The sequence below is a fragment of the Pristiophorus japonicus genome, chromosome 6, assembly GCF_044704955.1.
Source record: "Pristiophorus japonicus isolate sPriJap1 chromosome 6, sPriJap1.hap1, whole genome shotgun sequence".
Classification (NCBI taxonomy): Eukaryota; Metazoa; Chordata; class Chondrichthyes; family Pristiophoridae; genus Pristiophorus; species Pristiophorus japonicus.
The window spans coordinates 144,499,139-144,516,037 of record NC_091982.1 but is presented as its reverse complement, the minus strand read 5'-3'; the positions used below and the strand labels follow the sequence as shown (position 1 = coordinate 144,516,037).

Sequence of the window (16,899 nt, the reverse complement as noted above, 5' to 3'; positions counted from 1 at the left end):
AGGAGATAAAATAATTAAACCACCTCAAGGTGCAGCCCACGGCTTGATTATTCCTTTTAATAAGAAACTCAAGATTTGGGATTTAAAGGGTGTCTTGGCCACAGTGTAGAGGGAGCTTTGCTCTACTTACAGCCCATGCCATGGGATTGTTGACACTCGATGTCAAAAGTAGCACCGATATCCCTCCAATGTAAAGTCACTTGCCATATCTACATCCAGTCTGCACAGCTACAAAAATGAGATTGATCAAATTCTAAGGGACACAGATCGTGGATATTAAAAGGCCCTAAATGATATCTCAGTGCATGAGTCAGGACAAGGTCGTTCAGAAGAATGTGACCAACAGTTTATCTTGCATGACTGACTAATTCTGGAATTAGCGTCTCTCAATCCCTGCTTTTAGGTTTTTCCTCACACATTGTGTCCATTTACCTGCTGAAAGGAGTGGAGGTGACTTTGGGAGATGACATGGTTGATGGGAGGCTGCCATCACTATCTAGTCTGGAGCTGGTTCCAGAAAAAATCGGGACACTCAGATCAGTACCACATCTCGTTCTTTCCTGCTGTACGAGAGCTGCATCTCCAGCAAGCAGTGGGCTTGGATCTAAATTAGAAAGAAAGAGAGTAAGCACTTAAGCTTTGATTCCAGGTTAATAGCACACAGAGTTACCCAATCAGTTAATAAAAAGGTTGGCAAACAAGGAGTTCTCCTTATATTAGCTATACATAAACACTCAATGCATAAATATACAAGGATTACAAATATCAAGTACTTATTTTATGTCCCTAGGTTGGTTTTCTTATTCCATGTTAAAAATATTCTTATTTATAGGGCAGGGCAATTGTATATCCTCCTAATACGCGTTAGCTGTGGCTCAGTGGCTAGCACTCTCGCCTCTGGAGTCAGAAGGTTGTGGGTTGTCCAATACAAGAGCCACAGACTCTGTCACAGGTGGGACAGATAGTCGTTGAGGGAAGGGCTGGGTGGGTGGGACTAGTTTGCCGCACGCTCTTTCCGCTTGATTTCTGCATGCTCTTGGCATTAAGATTCGAGGTGCTCAGCGCCCTGTCGGATGCAATTCCTCCACTTAGGGCAGTCTTGGGTCAGGAACTCCCAGGTGTCAGTGGGAATGTCACACTTTATCAGGGAGGCTTTGAGGGTGTCCTTGTAGCGTTTCCGCTGTCCACCTTTGGCTCGTTTGCTGTGAGGGAGCTCAGAGTAGAGCACTTGCTTTGGGAGCGTTGCATTGTCAGAGGTGCTATCTTTTGGATGAGATGTTAAACAGAGGCCCATCTGCTCTTTCAAGTGGACGTAAAAGATACCATGGCGCTATTTCGATGTCCTGGCCAACATTTATACCTCAAAACAACATTTAAAAAAACAAACAGATTAACTGGTCATTATCACATTGCTGTTTGTGGGAGCTTGTATGTGTGCAAATTGGCTGCTGCATTTCCTACATTACAATGATTACACTCCAAAAGTACTTCATTGGCTGTAAAGACATCCGGTGGTCATGAAAGGCACTATATAAATCCAAGTCTTTCTTTCAATTTCCGCAGTTACATAATGCAGAAGTGTCATTCTGTAGCATTACCCAACAGAGCATGCCATTTCCTAACAATGCTAATAGGGAGCCGAGTTTGCTTTTTAGGACCTAGCTTGAAATATCTTTCTGCTGTTTAATGTCACACCATTGAAGGCAAAACAATTTGGGAAACTGATCAACATTGTCCCAGAAGACTAGGCACACTAATTAGAAAGTTGTCAACTGCTGACTGCTTTACTGGTCAAAAATGGAGATGCACAGGGCACCATCAATGCCATTAAATGAGATTACTACTAGCTGGTCACTACTACCAATAGGTAGACACTCACTGCATTACTCATCCCTTAGAGTTTCTTTCTCTGCTAAATTTAGTGTCAATCTTTGATTTAGTGGCAAAAGAAATATTTTCCTCAAAATGATAAAAAGTTGATGGAGTAGCTGAAGATGTTTGGGCCTAGGACACTGCCCTGAGGAACTTCTACAGCAATGTCTTGGGGCTGTGATGATTGACCTCCAACCACCATAACCATCTTTTGCTTTAGGTACGACTCCAGCCAATGGAGGAGTTTTCCTCCCCGATTCCCATCGAGTTCAGTTTTACTAGGGCTCCCTGTTGCCACACTTGTTCAAATGCTGCCTTGATGTCAACTTCACTTCACCATATTTGGACCAAGGCTGTAATGAGGTCTGGAGCCCAGTGGTCCTGGCGGAACCCAAACTGGGCATCAATGAGCAGGTTATTGGTGAGTAAGTGCCGCTTGATAGCACTGTTGACGACACCTTCCAGCACTTTGCTGATGAAGAGTAGACTGATGGGGTGGTAAACAAGGTTGCAAATAAAAGTTTGTCAGAACTTGTCAGAACCCAGGATGGTGTTGGACAGAAATTAGCTTGAGAACAAGTTGCACTAGATGAATCCCCTCGCCCCATAGACCAGGATGGTCCCAGATTATTACATGGCCAGTCTGAGCTGAGAACTGATCTCAGCTGGGTCAATGATTTGAGTACCATCATTAGCCTCGCCTAGTTTGGATTAGGAGGGGAGAAAATAGCCAGGTTTCCTACTCCTGATGGCATCCAATGCTTGTTGGAAGAACACTTGTGCAAGCATTTGGTGAAGGCAGGATTAGACACTGCTGCAATGCCTCCTTTAGGTGAATAGCGTTCAGAAGGCAATGGGCACCCTCTTTACCCAATCCCAGAAGTGGAGTCAAAGCCTTCGAGGAGGAGGAGGAGGAGGAAAAAAAACACCTTTCCAAGCCCCATAGGGTGTAAAGGGTCATTTCCCCCCCCCCAACCCCCACCCCGCCCCAAGAGAAGTTGAAACATCGGAGGTGATGAACCCAGAGTGAACCTAACTTCAGATTTAAAATGAGCAAATACAAGACATCTCATACGACAATTGATGAAGCTTTCTGGAATAGCACTGGTTGACACCTTTACTTCTACATTTTTAGTAAGGCTGATTTCTAAAGGCAATGTAAATAGCCAATATAGGAGAAAGAAGCACCAGTCAATAGCCTTTTCCTTTCAATGGCTAAACAAAAGTCTGGCGAGTCTGAAACAAATCTGACCCAGTATCGCGAACATACTCCACAATTTATGGATGTTATGCATGCACATCATTGTTTGGGTACAGAGCGTACAATTTATTTTGTAACCAAGAAAGAAAGAACAACTTGCATTTCTCTAGCGTCTTTCACGGCCTATATTCTCTAGCGTTTAGAAGAATGAGAGATGATCTCATTAAACCATACAAAATTCTTACAGGGCAGATGCAGGAAGGATGTTTCCCCTGGCTGGGAAGTCTAGAACCAGAGGTCACAGTCTCAGAATAAGGGGTCGGCCATTTAGGACTGAGATGAGGGAGAAATTTCTTCACTCAGAAAGTTGTGAATCTTTGGAATTTTCTACCCAGTTGTTAAGTATATTCAAGACAGAGATGGATAGATTATTGGATATTAAGGAAATCGAGGGATACGGGGATAATGCAGGCAAGTGGAGTTAAGGTAGAAGATCAGCCATGACCTCATTGAATGGCCTACTCCTGCTCCTGTTTCTTATGTTCTTATGACTACAGGGACATCCCAAAGCACTATACAGCCAACAAGGTACTTTTTGAAGTGTAGTCACACTTGTAATGTAGGAAATGGGGCAGCCAATTTGCTGCAAGGTCCCACAAGCAGTGTGATAATGACCACCTCGTGTTTTTAGTAATTTTGGTTGAGGAATATTGGCCAGGATACCAGGGAGAACTCCTGTTTTTCTTCAAATAGTACCATGGGATCTTTTACACCTAGCTGAGGGGACAGGCAGGACCTCAGTTTAACGTCTCATCCAAAACAAGGCACCTCGGACAGTGTAGCACTCCCTCGATACTGCACTGGAGTGTCAGCCTAGAATTTGTTCTCAAGTCTCTGGAGTGGACTTAAATCCACAACCTTCTTACTCAGGCGAGAGTGTGGTCACTGAGCCACGGTTGACAAATGTACATTATACATTTTTTCTGGAACCACCTACAACTTTAGCAGTTGATTTTGGGTAGGGGGGTGGGGGGGTGGTAAGATGGAAATTATAAGTGGGATTGAGTTTTAATATCTTTCTAAAAATTATTGGACCAAACTGTAATTTAAAATGGAGCAAGATCCTCGGGTTTCAATCCAGAATCTGAATGCAGTAATCTGTGTAGCACAGCTTATTTATCCCCCCTCCCCAAATTCCTACATGCATTCAAATGGCCTGTTACACACACCACCCACGCCCCCATTTGGCATACTGTACCTTTCCTCATCGTAGCAGATACTATAGAGAGTAGGTTAGGTATCTCGATGTCACTGCTCAGTGGGTTAATGCTACCTGCACCATGCTGGTCATCTAAACACAAACATAACCCAAAGAAATAGACCAAAAGAAAGAAGTACCACAGAAGAGAAAACAGAACACCAGTTAGTGAGAGATAAAAGCATTCCTACTTGTATTACAAACCACAGCAAATATTCACCTATTGAAAACAATGCGAGCAGGCAGGTCACTGAATATTTACACTAACTGTGAATTTTATATTCAGTCTTACTTTAGATTCCCAGTGACTGCACAGTAGAAGATTCTCTCATGCTCTCATTGTGTGAAACAGGAGAAAATAGTACCAACATAAACTAGCTAAAAAGCACCACAATAGCATTCTTGTAAAACATTCCAGAACAGCACTCTCTCTCACTTCCCCCCCCTCCTCCCCCTAAAAAAATATAAATAAAAACTATATATTATACAAAAAAGGAACAAAGACATTTCTGGCATCAGAGAGCGATTTCCATACTGGAGACTAACTGCAGTTTAGATTTGTGCTGCTGAAATCCTGTCTGATCAAAACCAGATCACAGACCAGACTCAAAGCACTTAACCCTTAACATGCTCCCAAAAGGAATCCAGTGGTATGGTTTGCACCACAAAATACTACAGGAACTTTTATATAATTCATTCATGTCTGACTATTTTTCCCCTAATCATGCACTAATCAATTCAGCTTCTTTGTTGAGAGTAATCTTCTTAAAGGCAATTCTGTGCTCAAGTGCATTCAGGCCCCAGATTCTAATGGAAATATTGCTGCTTTGTTATAGAACAGGTTTGATTCGACATTGTCTGATCTTTACAGTGCTGCAATTTACCCAGTACTTGGCCATTAACATATAACCTTGCTATAAAAACTTGGAGACCTCAGACATGTTTATTATACCAAAGGATGAGTTTTAATGAAATACAGCAGCATCATAACATGGTAAACTAAGCAACAATGTTAATAAAATTTCTTAAGCGCTTATAATAAAAAAGGCTGTGCTCTTGTAGGATGAACTATTCTGGTGGGGTAGAAATGTTAAGTCAACAAACTCGGAGAATTTTAGTGCAGTCAACAGACTGCCCTTGGAGCCTGCTCAGTGATCTGGAGTTCAAATCCCACCATTTCAAGTTGAAAAATTAAATTCAATAAATTTGATCATTTTTGGGTTAACACCAGAAGCGACCAGGACAGTTACTAGAATGTTGCAAAAATCGCAACTGGTTCACTCATGCCTTTCACAAAAGGGAATCTGCCCCCTACCCAGTCTGACCTACATGAGTCTCCAGTTTACACTTAATGCCCTCAGGGTAATTAGGAATAGGCAAAGCTGACTGTAGTTTTCAGATTGGTCATCAGAACACTCCTCACTCCATATACTGGCAAAGATCTTGGAGTGGTCAACCTTGCTGATGGTTATTCATGTTGTTATAATTGCTTCTAAATTCAAAATCTATGTAACCAGTCCATGCCGGTGTTTATGCTCCACTCGAGCCTCCTCTCATCTAAATCAATCAGCATAACCCTCTATTCCCTTCTCCCTCACATGCTTGTCTAGCTTCGCCTTAAATGCAACGATACTATTCGCTTCAATCACTCCCTGTGGGAGCGCGTGCCACATTCTCACCATTCTTTGGGTAAAGAAGTTTCTTCTGAATTCCCTATTGGATTTCTTGGTGACTATCTTATATTGATGGCCTCTAGTTATGCTCTTCACAACGTAGAAACATTCTCTCTGTATCCACTCGATCAAAACCTCTCACAGTTTTAAAGACCTCTATTAGGTCACACCTCAACCTTTCTTTGAGGAAAAAAAAAAGAGACCCAGCCTGTTCATCCTTTCCAGATATGTATACATCCATATTTCTGGTATCATCCTTGGAAATCTTCTCTGCACCCTCTCCAGTGCCTCATAGAAAATAAGTGCAGGAGTAGGCCATTCGGCCCTTCGAGCCTGCACCACCATTCAATATGATCATGGCTGAAAAGGAACGCCCGAACAGGGACTTGAACTCTGGACCCTCAGATTAAAAGTCTGATGCTCTACCGACTGAGCTATCCAGGCTCTTCTTATCAATATCCTTTTTATAACATGGCGACCAAAACAGTAAATAGTACTCCAAGTGTGGTCTAACCAAGGTTCGATACAGGTTTGGCATTACTGCCCTACTTTTCAATCCCTCTAGAAATTAAAAAAGCAAACCAAGCACTAGAGTTTATGTCCTTGCTAATCTGTGTCACAAGTTTGTGATTGGGGTGTTTGTACTCCAAGGTCCCTGTGTTCCTCTACCCTACCTAGACTTGCACCCTCCCAGTAATAAATGACCTCCCGATTCTTCCGACCAAAATGTATTACATCACATTTATCTGTGTTGAACTTCATTTGCTAATTATATGTCCATTCTGCAAGTTTATTAATGTCCTCCTGTAATTTGTTGCAGTCCTCCTCAGTATTTACAATCCAATTTGGTGTCATCCATAAATTTAAAAAAGTTGTGTTTGATTCCAAATCCTAAATCGTTAATATAAATTGTGAACAACAGTGGTCCCAGCACTGATCCTTGTGGAACACCACTACCCACCTTCTGCCACTGTGAATAGCTACCATTTACCCCTACTCTCTGCTTTCTGTCTTGAAGCCAGCTAGCTATCCATTCTGCTACTTTCCCGACTGCATGTTTTGACCTTGTTCAGTCTATTATGGGGTACCTTATCGAAGGTCTTTTGACATCTACTGCATTGCCCTGGTCTACTCCCAGTTACCTCTTCCAAAGCTTCAATGTTGGCCAAGCAAGACTTTCCCTTTTGAAATCCATACTGACTATTCATTACTATATTTTGGGTTTCCAGATGTTCTTCTATTTTCACCTTTAGTTAGGATGCCATTAGTCTATAATTCCCCGGACATGTTCTATCCCTCTTCTTAAATATAGGCATTACGTTAGCTATCCACCAGTCCTCTGGCACACCTTTTTCCAACAAATTATTAAATGTTTAGAGTATCTCTTCCCTATAGGAGGACAGGTATTACTACAGCCCTGTAGAACATGAGCTTGGTGGCAGTTGAGGGCCTGTACAGTGGACACCAAGTCGCTGGAGAAATACCACCAACGATGTCTCCACAAGATCCTACAAATCCCCTGGGAGGACAGACGCAACATTAGTGTCCTCGACCAGGCCAACATCCCCAGCATCGAAGCACTGACCACACTTGATCAGCTCTGCTGGGCAGGCCACAGTTTGCAGACCAGACACGAGACTCACAAAGCAAGCGCTCTACTCTGAACTCCTTCACGGCAAAGGAGCCCAAGGTGGGCAGCAGAAACATTACAAGGACACCCTCAAAGCCTCCCTGATAAAGTGCAACACCCCCACCGACACCTGGGAGACCCTGGCCAAAGACCGCCCCAAGTGGAGGAAGCGCATCCGGGAGGGTGCTAAGCACCTAGAGTCTCGTCGCCAAGAACATGCAGAAATCAAGCGCAGACAGCGGAGTGTGCAGCAAACCAGTTCCACCCACCCCTTCCCTCGACGACTATTTGCCCCACCTGTGACAGAGACTGTGGTTCTCGTATTACACTGTACAGTCACCCAAGAACTCATGTTAAAAGTGGAAGCAAGTCTTCCTTGATTCAGAGGGACTGCCTATGATGATCTCTTTCCTAGATTTAAATAAAAAATGCATGGATGCAATCCATCCAGACCAGGAGTTTATTTAATATATTCCATTTAAAACATTTTTTAAAGAGGGACTTCTCATTACTAACCTTGTCATCCAAGGTTATGTCCACCTGTTCTATCTCCCTGGTAAATATTGAAGACAAATTATTTAATTTTTCTGCCATCTCTATCATTACCTGTGATATTATCCAGTCTATTCCTTAATGGCCCTATTTCCATCCCAACCTTCCTTTTTTTAAAAAATTGATGAGCCTGTAAAATATTTTATTATGTGTTATGTTCCTTGATAAGTCATCATAGTTCCTCTTTGAATTGATATTTTGACTTCTTTCCTAATCTCTTTATATTCTCCCTTATCGTGCACTCCCCTGCTGTCAATGTACTCAATTATGCCTCTTTCCTTACCCTCAATTGTTCACTTATGGCTTTCTCCATCCATGGAGTCTCATTCGTGTTTAGTTTGTTCTTTCCTTTTAGCGGAATATATTGTTCTTGCACTCTGTTGAACACAGTTTTAAATGTTTCCCATTGCTATTTTAAATCGTTGTTTGCCAATATTGTTGCCATTTCATTTTCCCCAAGTTCTATTCTCAGCCCCTCAAAATCAGCTTTTCTCCAATCTATTATCCTGGTTCATCATAATTATGTCCTTCTCAATTATCATATTATATCATGGTCACTAATGCCTCGATATTCCCCTACTTTTACTTCTCTTATCTGCTCTGGTTTAATCTCCATTACTAGAACCAATAGCAAATCCTCCCTTGTTAGGCTTTTTACATATTGGGTTAGAAAGGAGTCCTATACACAATGTAGGAACTCCATTCCCTTCTGTCCGATTAATATCTTGTAGTTAGAATAATAATCCTGGGTAATTTCATTTTTATCATTTCCCTAATTTGTTTGCATATTTCTTCCTCCATCTCTCTTCCACTATTAGGTGGTCTGTAGACTACACCTATTAATGATTGATCCTTTATATCTTTTATCTATCCATATGGATTCTATTTTTGTCTTAGTCGAGTCACTTTTTTGTACTGCCATTATGCTATCCCTAAGTACAGCTACTCTACTTCACCTTTTTCCCCCTCTATCTTTTCTGACTATATTATACCCTGCAATGTTTAATTCCCAGTCCTGATTTTTCTGTAGCCATGTCTCAGTAATCCTACTATGTCTAGTTCCTCACAACGCATGATTGCCTCCAGCTCCCGTTTTATTAGACACTGTGCATTGCTGTACAGACAGTTTAACTCAGTTTAACTCCTCTCACTATGTTTAACCATCTTTTTAGACTCCTGTTCTATAACTATTTATTCCCTTGCCATCAATGCCCTCCCTTACTTTATTCTTTCCTATGCTCGCTTTACCTGGTTATGTTTCTTGTAGATCCCTCTCCCATCTTACTACGTCCATGTCCTTCTACTGCTTGTAACAAGCTAGTCTCTTGTAATTCCTCACAGTTAGTATTTGATGTGATGGGCACTTGAAAAAGTTTCAACAGCAGTTTAAAGCTGGCTGGGGCAAATAATCAGCAATGGAGATAATCCCAAGCAGTTCAGGAATTAATATTGCTGCATCTTTATAAATCACACATACTTGTCTTCTCCCAAAATGTTTAACACCTGAAAACAATCTTCTACCAGCTGGCTGTGAATGCCGATAACTCTAGCCCCATGTCTTCCCTCCCCTCCTCGGGATCTAACCAACTAGTAGAAATTACTAGAACTGCTCATGGCCACTTTGCTAGCTGCCTCACTGCAAGTTGTCAAACATGTTTCACACAATGCCCCTCTATGGAGCATGCTGTTTATTCATCTGCAAGCAGGCCACTAAAATGTAATTTTCACAGAGCAATGGATGAAATCAGAATACAATCCTGAAAACATAGGAAAAATCGCTTATTCCAAAGAAATAAAAATGGAATTTGAATTATAAATCAATGGGTCCAATTATAAAAATTCACAGTAAAACATTGGGCCTAAAGATCAAGTATACACATCAAGATTACACATTGTAGGTCCTTCTGCAATTGGTACATAACTGACAGCAATAACAATACATGCAGTGAGGACATTTCTGATAACAGCAACTCTTGGAAAGTCAAACCTTAGTCCTAAGAAACTGTTGGGCTGGTTTTAAATCCTTCATTACATCCTGCTTGAGATGTGCTAAAGATTTCTTTCCTCGGGATTCTGAAGACCCGATGCTGTCCCACATCAGGCTCAGTACACACTACCTCAATAGTATAGGCTTAAGATAAATGGTTCAGTAAAGGTTACACTTTTAATCTATTAAGGAGGCTTGTTTCCGAACAGCTATTGGCTTGGAGTCCAAACTAAAGTTTATGATGGAGACCTGAAGATCAGTTTACTTAAAATCCTTAAAAAGCATCAAGAGTTTATTCATTAATCTGTCTGGAATACGTTGCCATTTTCTCATTAGTTTTACAAAAAAAAACTCAATTTAGATCATTACTGCTGGTGCCTTTTCTCTTCTACATCTATTTTGCATTACAGCTACTGCGCTAACTACAGCAGCGAAGCAGGAGCAGGGCAGGTGCTAGCACTATCAGAACTAGACAGAAGTGAAGGCAAATGAAGAATTCCTATAGTAATGTTTAACATACCCTCCACATGGTCAGATAGCAAGGTGTAACTATGGCACCCTCCTTCACTCGCCTCGTCATTACGACACACCTCTACCTCATCGGCATCATCATCCAGGGGTGGTGATGGGAGAAAGCTGTCATCAATCGGATCCATGTAGTCATAGAAACCAGGAATTAGAAATGTAATGTTCTAGAAAATAAAAATACTCCCATCTCAGAACAACCCAATCTAAAAGATGAATGCATTATCAGATTCTTTAAATATTCATGTACAAAAACAACATCCTGGAGACTACTTTATTGACGGAAATATTAACCCATTCAACGGTGTTAAAGTAGATTAAAACATTTCAGGCAAATCTGTTCAATATTTGTAGATTAATATTCAAAGAGTCCGGTCTCAAAGCAGAAACCTTCAAGACAGAAGAGTTGGAACAGGAGATTCATAATTCTCCTGGAATTTAAAAATCAGAGCTATAAAATAATTCCCTGGTGATGCCCCTCAGTGAATACCAAGGTGATTATTTGGTTATAGTGAAGTCACAGGAATATTTCAGACAAGATACCTCTGCAGCACAGCCACAACATTAATAGTCAAAAAGTTATGTGCTTGCAGACAGGGGAAGGTGTCCATTGACCATGAACACTGCTTGCTTTTTAGTTAGTGTATATTTTGAGCCAATCATAAGCTGACAAAATGTTAACGCCCCTCATAATAAACCCACTGATCTTGCTTGATTTACTAAATATTGCTGTTTTGCCTGCCATTATTGCAGATCCCTCCATCAGGGTCTCCAGCTTGCCTTTTGCTCCATTCCCCAAGGCAAGATCTTCCAGCTGGGTCTTCCCTGCTGATATTTGAGCCACTCTGTGCATCTGCAACCCAAGTATCATTTTTCAGGCCAACTTGTGCGTCGGTCAGCATTAGTCCCGCATACACAACCACCCCCCTCAGAGAAAGTGAAATCAGAAAGAAAGGAAACCCAATAAAGGGATAAAAGATAGGGTAAGTGAGAATGAATGGATAGACAAAGACCGACCTCTGCTCCACACTTAATTCCACATGGAGGGCCTGTGGGAAGGAGGACAGTAGGAGTATGTTCAGGTTTGTGTGTATGTATTGGCATATGCAGCGGATCCAGGTCTCCAATTGTTTTGAATCCCCTTGCCACTGGACCAAGACCTTGCTCAGTCAAGCCCGTGTGGTGGCTGGTGTGCAATGGCCACTCCACGTTAAAAGAATTCACGCACATGCATTTTATCATCATTTAAAATGAGTTTGTCACCCAAGTACTAATTTTTAGCGTGGAAGCAAGTCATCTTCAACCCCGAGGGACTGCCTATGATGTTGATAGATAATAATAACATAATAGGAGCAGGAGTCGGTCATTTGGCCTCTCGAGCCTGCTTCGCCATTCAATAAGATCATGGCTGATCTGATCATGGACTCAGTTCCACTTCCCCACCAGTTCCCCATAACCCTTTACTCACTTAAGACAGATTTTTGAGCACTATCTCTCCCTTAAATATATTCAATGACCCAGCCTCCACAGCCCTCTGGGGCAGAGAATTCCAGATTTACAACCCTCTGAGCGAAGAAATTTTTCCTCCTCTCAGTTTTAAATGGGCGACCCCTTATGCGTAGACTATGTCCCCTCGTTTTAGTTTCCCCTAGGAGTGGAAATATCCTCTCTGCATCCACCTTGTCCTGTCCCCTCATTATCTTATGTTTCAATATCATCTTCTGAACTCCAATGTCTATAGGCCAAACCTATCTTCACAAGTCAACCCGCTCATCTCCAGAATCAACCTAGTAAACCTTCTCTGAACTGCCTCCAATACAAGTATATCCTTCCTTAAATATGGAGACCAAAACTGTACGCAGTATTCCAGGTGTGGCCTCACCAATACCCTGTACAGTTGTAGCAGGACTTCTCTGCTTTTATACTCTATCCCCCTTGCAATAAAGGCCAACATTCCATTCCATTCTTGATTACTTGCTGTACCTGCATACTCACTTTTTGTGTTTCATGCACAAGGACCCCCAGGTCTCTCTGTACTGCAGCAGTTTGCAATCTTTCTTCCTTTAAATTATAATTTGCTTTTCTATTATTTCTGCCAAAGTGTGGATAATCTCACATTATACTCCATCTGCCAAATGTTTGCACACTCACTTATTAACCTTTTTTTACAAATAGCAATTAAACACAGAATGCTTTCAGGTAGTGTTTATTTACAGGAGTTAATGGCAGGCCACTTAAATTGTCCATTGTAGCAACAGAGTAATACATTGTGCATTATGTGGTCCAAGCATTATAAATCATCTAACTTGCCAAGGGAGCAAGCCTTTGGTTCAGTGATAGTACTGCCCGCTGAGTCAGAAGGTGCAGGGTTCGACAGTCCTGGCCAGTGGAGACTGGAGCTCTGGCTCCGAATTCGGGTAGACACCCATCGGGATCGTCATGTCCGGTGGGTTGGGAGAGCCCACAAACCCCCTCCCGCTGTATAAGACTAACCACTATCAACTGGTATGAAGGTGGTTACAGTCGCAGAAGGAGCATTCATGTCGCAGCCGGACAGACTGTGAATCCTTCCACTACATCACACTGTTCTCCAAGGGATCGCCGCGATGATGTGGAATGAGGAGAATCTGACTTACCATGAGAAATGCACGAGAGATCATAAACACCATTTGGGAGTGTTGGTAGAAAAGGACGTAGGAAGGTGTTATGTATTGATGCTTGGGGTCACTAGACACCAGGGGGCACCACTGTCGGAGGTCATCAGGCTGTACGTGCATGCCCTGGTATACAAGAGTGAGTACCATGTCACGTGCGCACTTTGGGCGCGAATAAAGTTGAACTAGGTTTGCACCCGAGTGAGCTTACAGTAACAAGTCTTGAGTCATTATATACATTACAGAAGGCAAATAGGATTTTAGGCTTCATACATTGTGGAGTTGAATAGAAAAGGAAATCACGTTGAATTGGTACAAAATGTTGGCCACAGTTGGAATATTGCCTGCAGTTCTGGGCATATTAGTCATGAAAAGGTAAGATTCACTAGAATACCAGGAATGCACGGTTACTGTTATGAAGAAAGGCCGAAAGAAATTGGAGCTTTTTCACAGACGTAGAAAATTAAACGGGAATTTAATAGGAGTTTCAAAATTATGAGCGGTTTTGAGAAGTTAAATGATGAAAGCGAAGTTATAAAGTGACAGACGGAGGATCATTAGAAGAACAAAAGGGGAGGTCGGAAAATACTTTCACAGAGGTTTATTACCACAAGTAGCCATTGAAGCTGAGACTGTCATTTAAAAGGGAATTGAATAAATATCTGAAAAGAATTTTTAAAAAAAGGGTACAAGGGCAAGGGAATGAGAGATTGTTCCAGGTCAAGAGCTAGCATAAGTATGATTGGCCAAGTGGCCTCCAATGCTGTAATTTCTGATACTGGTCCATACATGCCTCACTAAGCCAACAGCCATTCACAACCTTACCTTGCCCAGTAACTCTGTTTTCTCATAGCCAAATAACATCAGAGCAAAGTTGTTATTCAAACTGTGGATTGCTCCATTTGGCAGAAGAGTGATCAGCCCACTGATGGTGGTGAAAACCCACACAACTCCGGAGAAAACCACCTCAGTGCCCTTGATTGCCAGATTCACATCATCTTCCTCAGGTTCAGCTTGGAAAAAGAATAAAGCAAGCGGTCATTAAAAAGTACATTTGTACCACAAAATCATTTATATAAAAGTATTTGAGGATCCAACAAATCAGTGTCAAAGCATCCAAACTCAGGACAAAATGCACCAGTCTATTCAGTACAGTTCTGACTGTATTGCTGCAGCATCTGCTTTCTGTTACTGTGAAGGAAATGCATTCTCTCTGGTGTAACATGACAAGTGAATTGAACCGGGAACACTTTCAATCCTGTTCTCAGAGTGCAAGGCTACAAAAACTGACCACAATTCGATCCTGAATTGACAATTTCATTCAGAGTGAATGGTTGTTGTTGAGAAGTGGAAAAGTTCACATTGCTGCAGTGGCTAGTCCTCTTTAGAGGCTGTGATTGAGGTACATTGTTGGTGCAGAGGGGAGAGATCTTTACTGTGCATCTCATGGTTTCACTTACTGACAGTGGATGTGCATGGGGGAGGGGGCAAGAAAAATACTCCAGTAATAGGGAGTGGAGGAAGAGGGGTTTGGGGAGAGCAAATGGGATTGGGAGAAAGTGAGTCAGCAAGGGGTTAGGCAACAGGGCACCAAAATATTGGTCACAATACTGAGCAGGGAGGAATCAAACAAGGGGGAAGGGGTCAATAGTGGTGGGAAAACTGTGGTTAGGGGACACAATAGGAGTAGAGAGGATTAACAAGGACAGGGTGTGGTTGGAAGGAATGTGAAGCCGAAGATTTTTCCATCTGGTGAGTTATAATATTTATTTTCAGGGGTACCATGATATGGGTGAGAAACTATTCCGTTACCAAAAGCCAGAGAGAATATTTTTGCGACATTGGATCAGTCGCAAATGAGATGGTTCTGGGATCGGATAGTAGTTCCAGCATCGGATTGGTCTTTAGTTCTGTGATCTGTGATCTGATTGGTGAAAGAGGGAAAAATAATAAACTTTCAATCAGGAGCTGTTTACAGCAAACACAGAACCACCAGGAATCTAAATTCAAAGCAAATGCCTCTTTACAAGCATAAACTGGAAAGAACATTTGATAGGATAAAGCCTCCAGCCAGATGCAACTTATATTGCTGGGTTTGTCACGACTTGAAATTGTGTTGTTAGCACAATTTCTAGAGATCGAAGGAAGGGTGTACACCAGGGAAGGTAACTCACCTGTTTGCTCCACAGACACTGACTTGCTGACTGTTCCAGCATTTTTGGCTTTGTTTCAGATTTCCAGTGTTTGCCGTTTTTGCTTTTTGGCAAAATTTCTACTTGAGCAACTTCAAAAATAAAATCAGTGGGGGAGAAATTTGCATAGTTTGCGCCTCCTGTTAAGGGGACGCGAAGGATTTCTCGCCCGGGGTGGGTTGTGCTAATGTATCCTGTGAAATTGCACGGGTGTTAGTGGAGGCAGAAATCGACAGTGCACCGCTCCAGCCACTAGTGTCTTGGGCCGCTGTGTGCAACGATCAGTTTTCACCTTGGAGCAGAAATTGGGTACCGCCCGTGAGGCCACCGGCGAGTGATGTTCACGCCAGCCTCACAGGTCGCGAACCGGGCCGCACCCCGCTTGCGGGGTGAAAAGTAAAGGGGAGGTGCGTGCTGCCATTTTTTTTTGACGACTTACCAGTCCGGCCTTTCCTTTATGATTTTGCGGGGTCCATGCCACAATGGTTCAGCTCGGCATCCCGTTCCCTAGTGGCGTAGTGGTGCCCCCTCGCCCCACTGCAGAGCTCATAGGGTGCCCTCCCCTTTAATGGAACTGGAGGGCCTGGTGCTTGTGCCAGTGCTACGCGGCGATCCACGTAGTGCTGGAAAGTTTGCACGCTTACCGCCCTGGTCCTGCCCGAGGGGAAGTGGAGTGCCCGACATTGCGCTCCATTTCCTCTTTGGGGCGGTAACCTCAATTTCGCGGCCAGGGCAGGACTTCGACTGCCTCGGTTACTGCCCCCAAATGGGGCACTACCAAATTTCTTCATCCTTGAAATACAATGCCACTTCGACAGCAACTAACTTGAACACACATCATGGCCACTGGAGGCTTTGCTCATCAATCGTTCCCATCTAGGTTTTCTTTTAAAAGGTATATTAAGACTGCAAAACATGGTGCAGACAGGAAAGACAAATACCATACCTGGATAACCGAGATCTGGTGGCTCAATCTGATGATGACCCTCAGTGCTTTGATCCTTCAGGTCTTTAATGCTGAGTTTAATACTGAGAGGAAAAGTAGTGCCGTCTTTTGCTCTGCCAGCTGCACGCTGAATTTTCAAGTTCTGAAAGAGGAGGCAAATTGTAGAACGTGAACAAAACACCTAGCAAGCACTTATCATCCATTTCTGAAGTAACTGTGCCGCCTAACCCTGCCGCTTTCAGCCATTGACACTTAAACCGTTGTTCTATTGCCCCATTTTGGTAATTTTTATGAAATACAAGTTGATCTCTCACAGCTGTGACAAAAATGAAGCAGTTCTGTCCAAGAGTTAGTTTGGTACTGACTTCAATTGTCACGGTGCATAAAACACTGCTCATGCACAGAAAAA

At 42.5% G+C, this 16,899-nt stretch overlaps 2 protein-coding genes and 1 non-coding gene across 5 annotated transcripts in view; 1 reads left to right on the top strand and 2 right to left on the bottom strand.

The window, feature by feature from the left end:
- mterf4 (mitochondrial transcription termination factor 4) overlaps positions 1-16,899 on the top strand; it is a 96,184-nt gene that overhangs the window by 39,016 nt on the left and 40,269 nt on the right. The gene's annotated exons all lie outside the window — the stretch shown is intronic.
- Positions 1-16,899, bottom strand: part of pask (PAS domain containing serine/threonine kinase) — a 58,335-nt gene that overhangs the window by 25,597 nt on the left and 15,839 nt on the right. For all 3 annotated transcript variants that reach the window (XM_070883248.1, XM_070883250.1, XM_070883249.1), the window contains exons 7-11: positions 16,491-16,632; positions 14,178-14,365; positions 10,694-10,865; positions 4,332-4,424; positions 433-604 (exon numbers count right to left, since the gene is read on the bottom strand). In XM_070883248.1, coding sequence (XP_070739349.1) covers positions 433-604; positions 4,332-4,424; positions 10,694-10,865; positions 14,178-14,365; positions 16,491-16,632 — 767 coding nt within the window. The remainder of the gene's footprint in view (positions 1-432; positions 605-4,331; positions 4,425-10,693; positions 10,866-14,177; positions 14,366-16,490; positions 16,633-16,899) is intronic.
- Positions 6,376-6,448, bottom strand: trnak-uuu (transfer RNA lysine (anticodon UUU)). The gene has a single exon. It is a non-coding gene; the product is annotated as a tRNA-Lys (tRNA).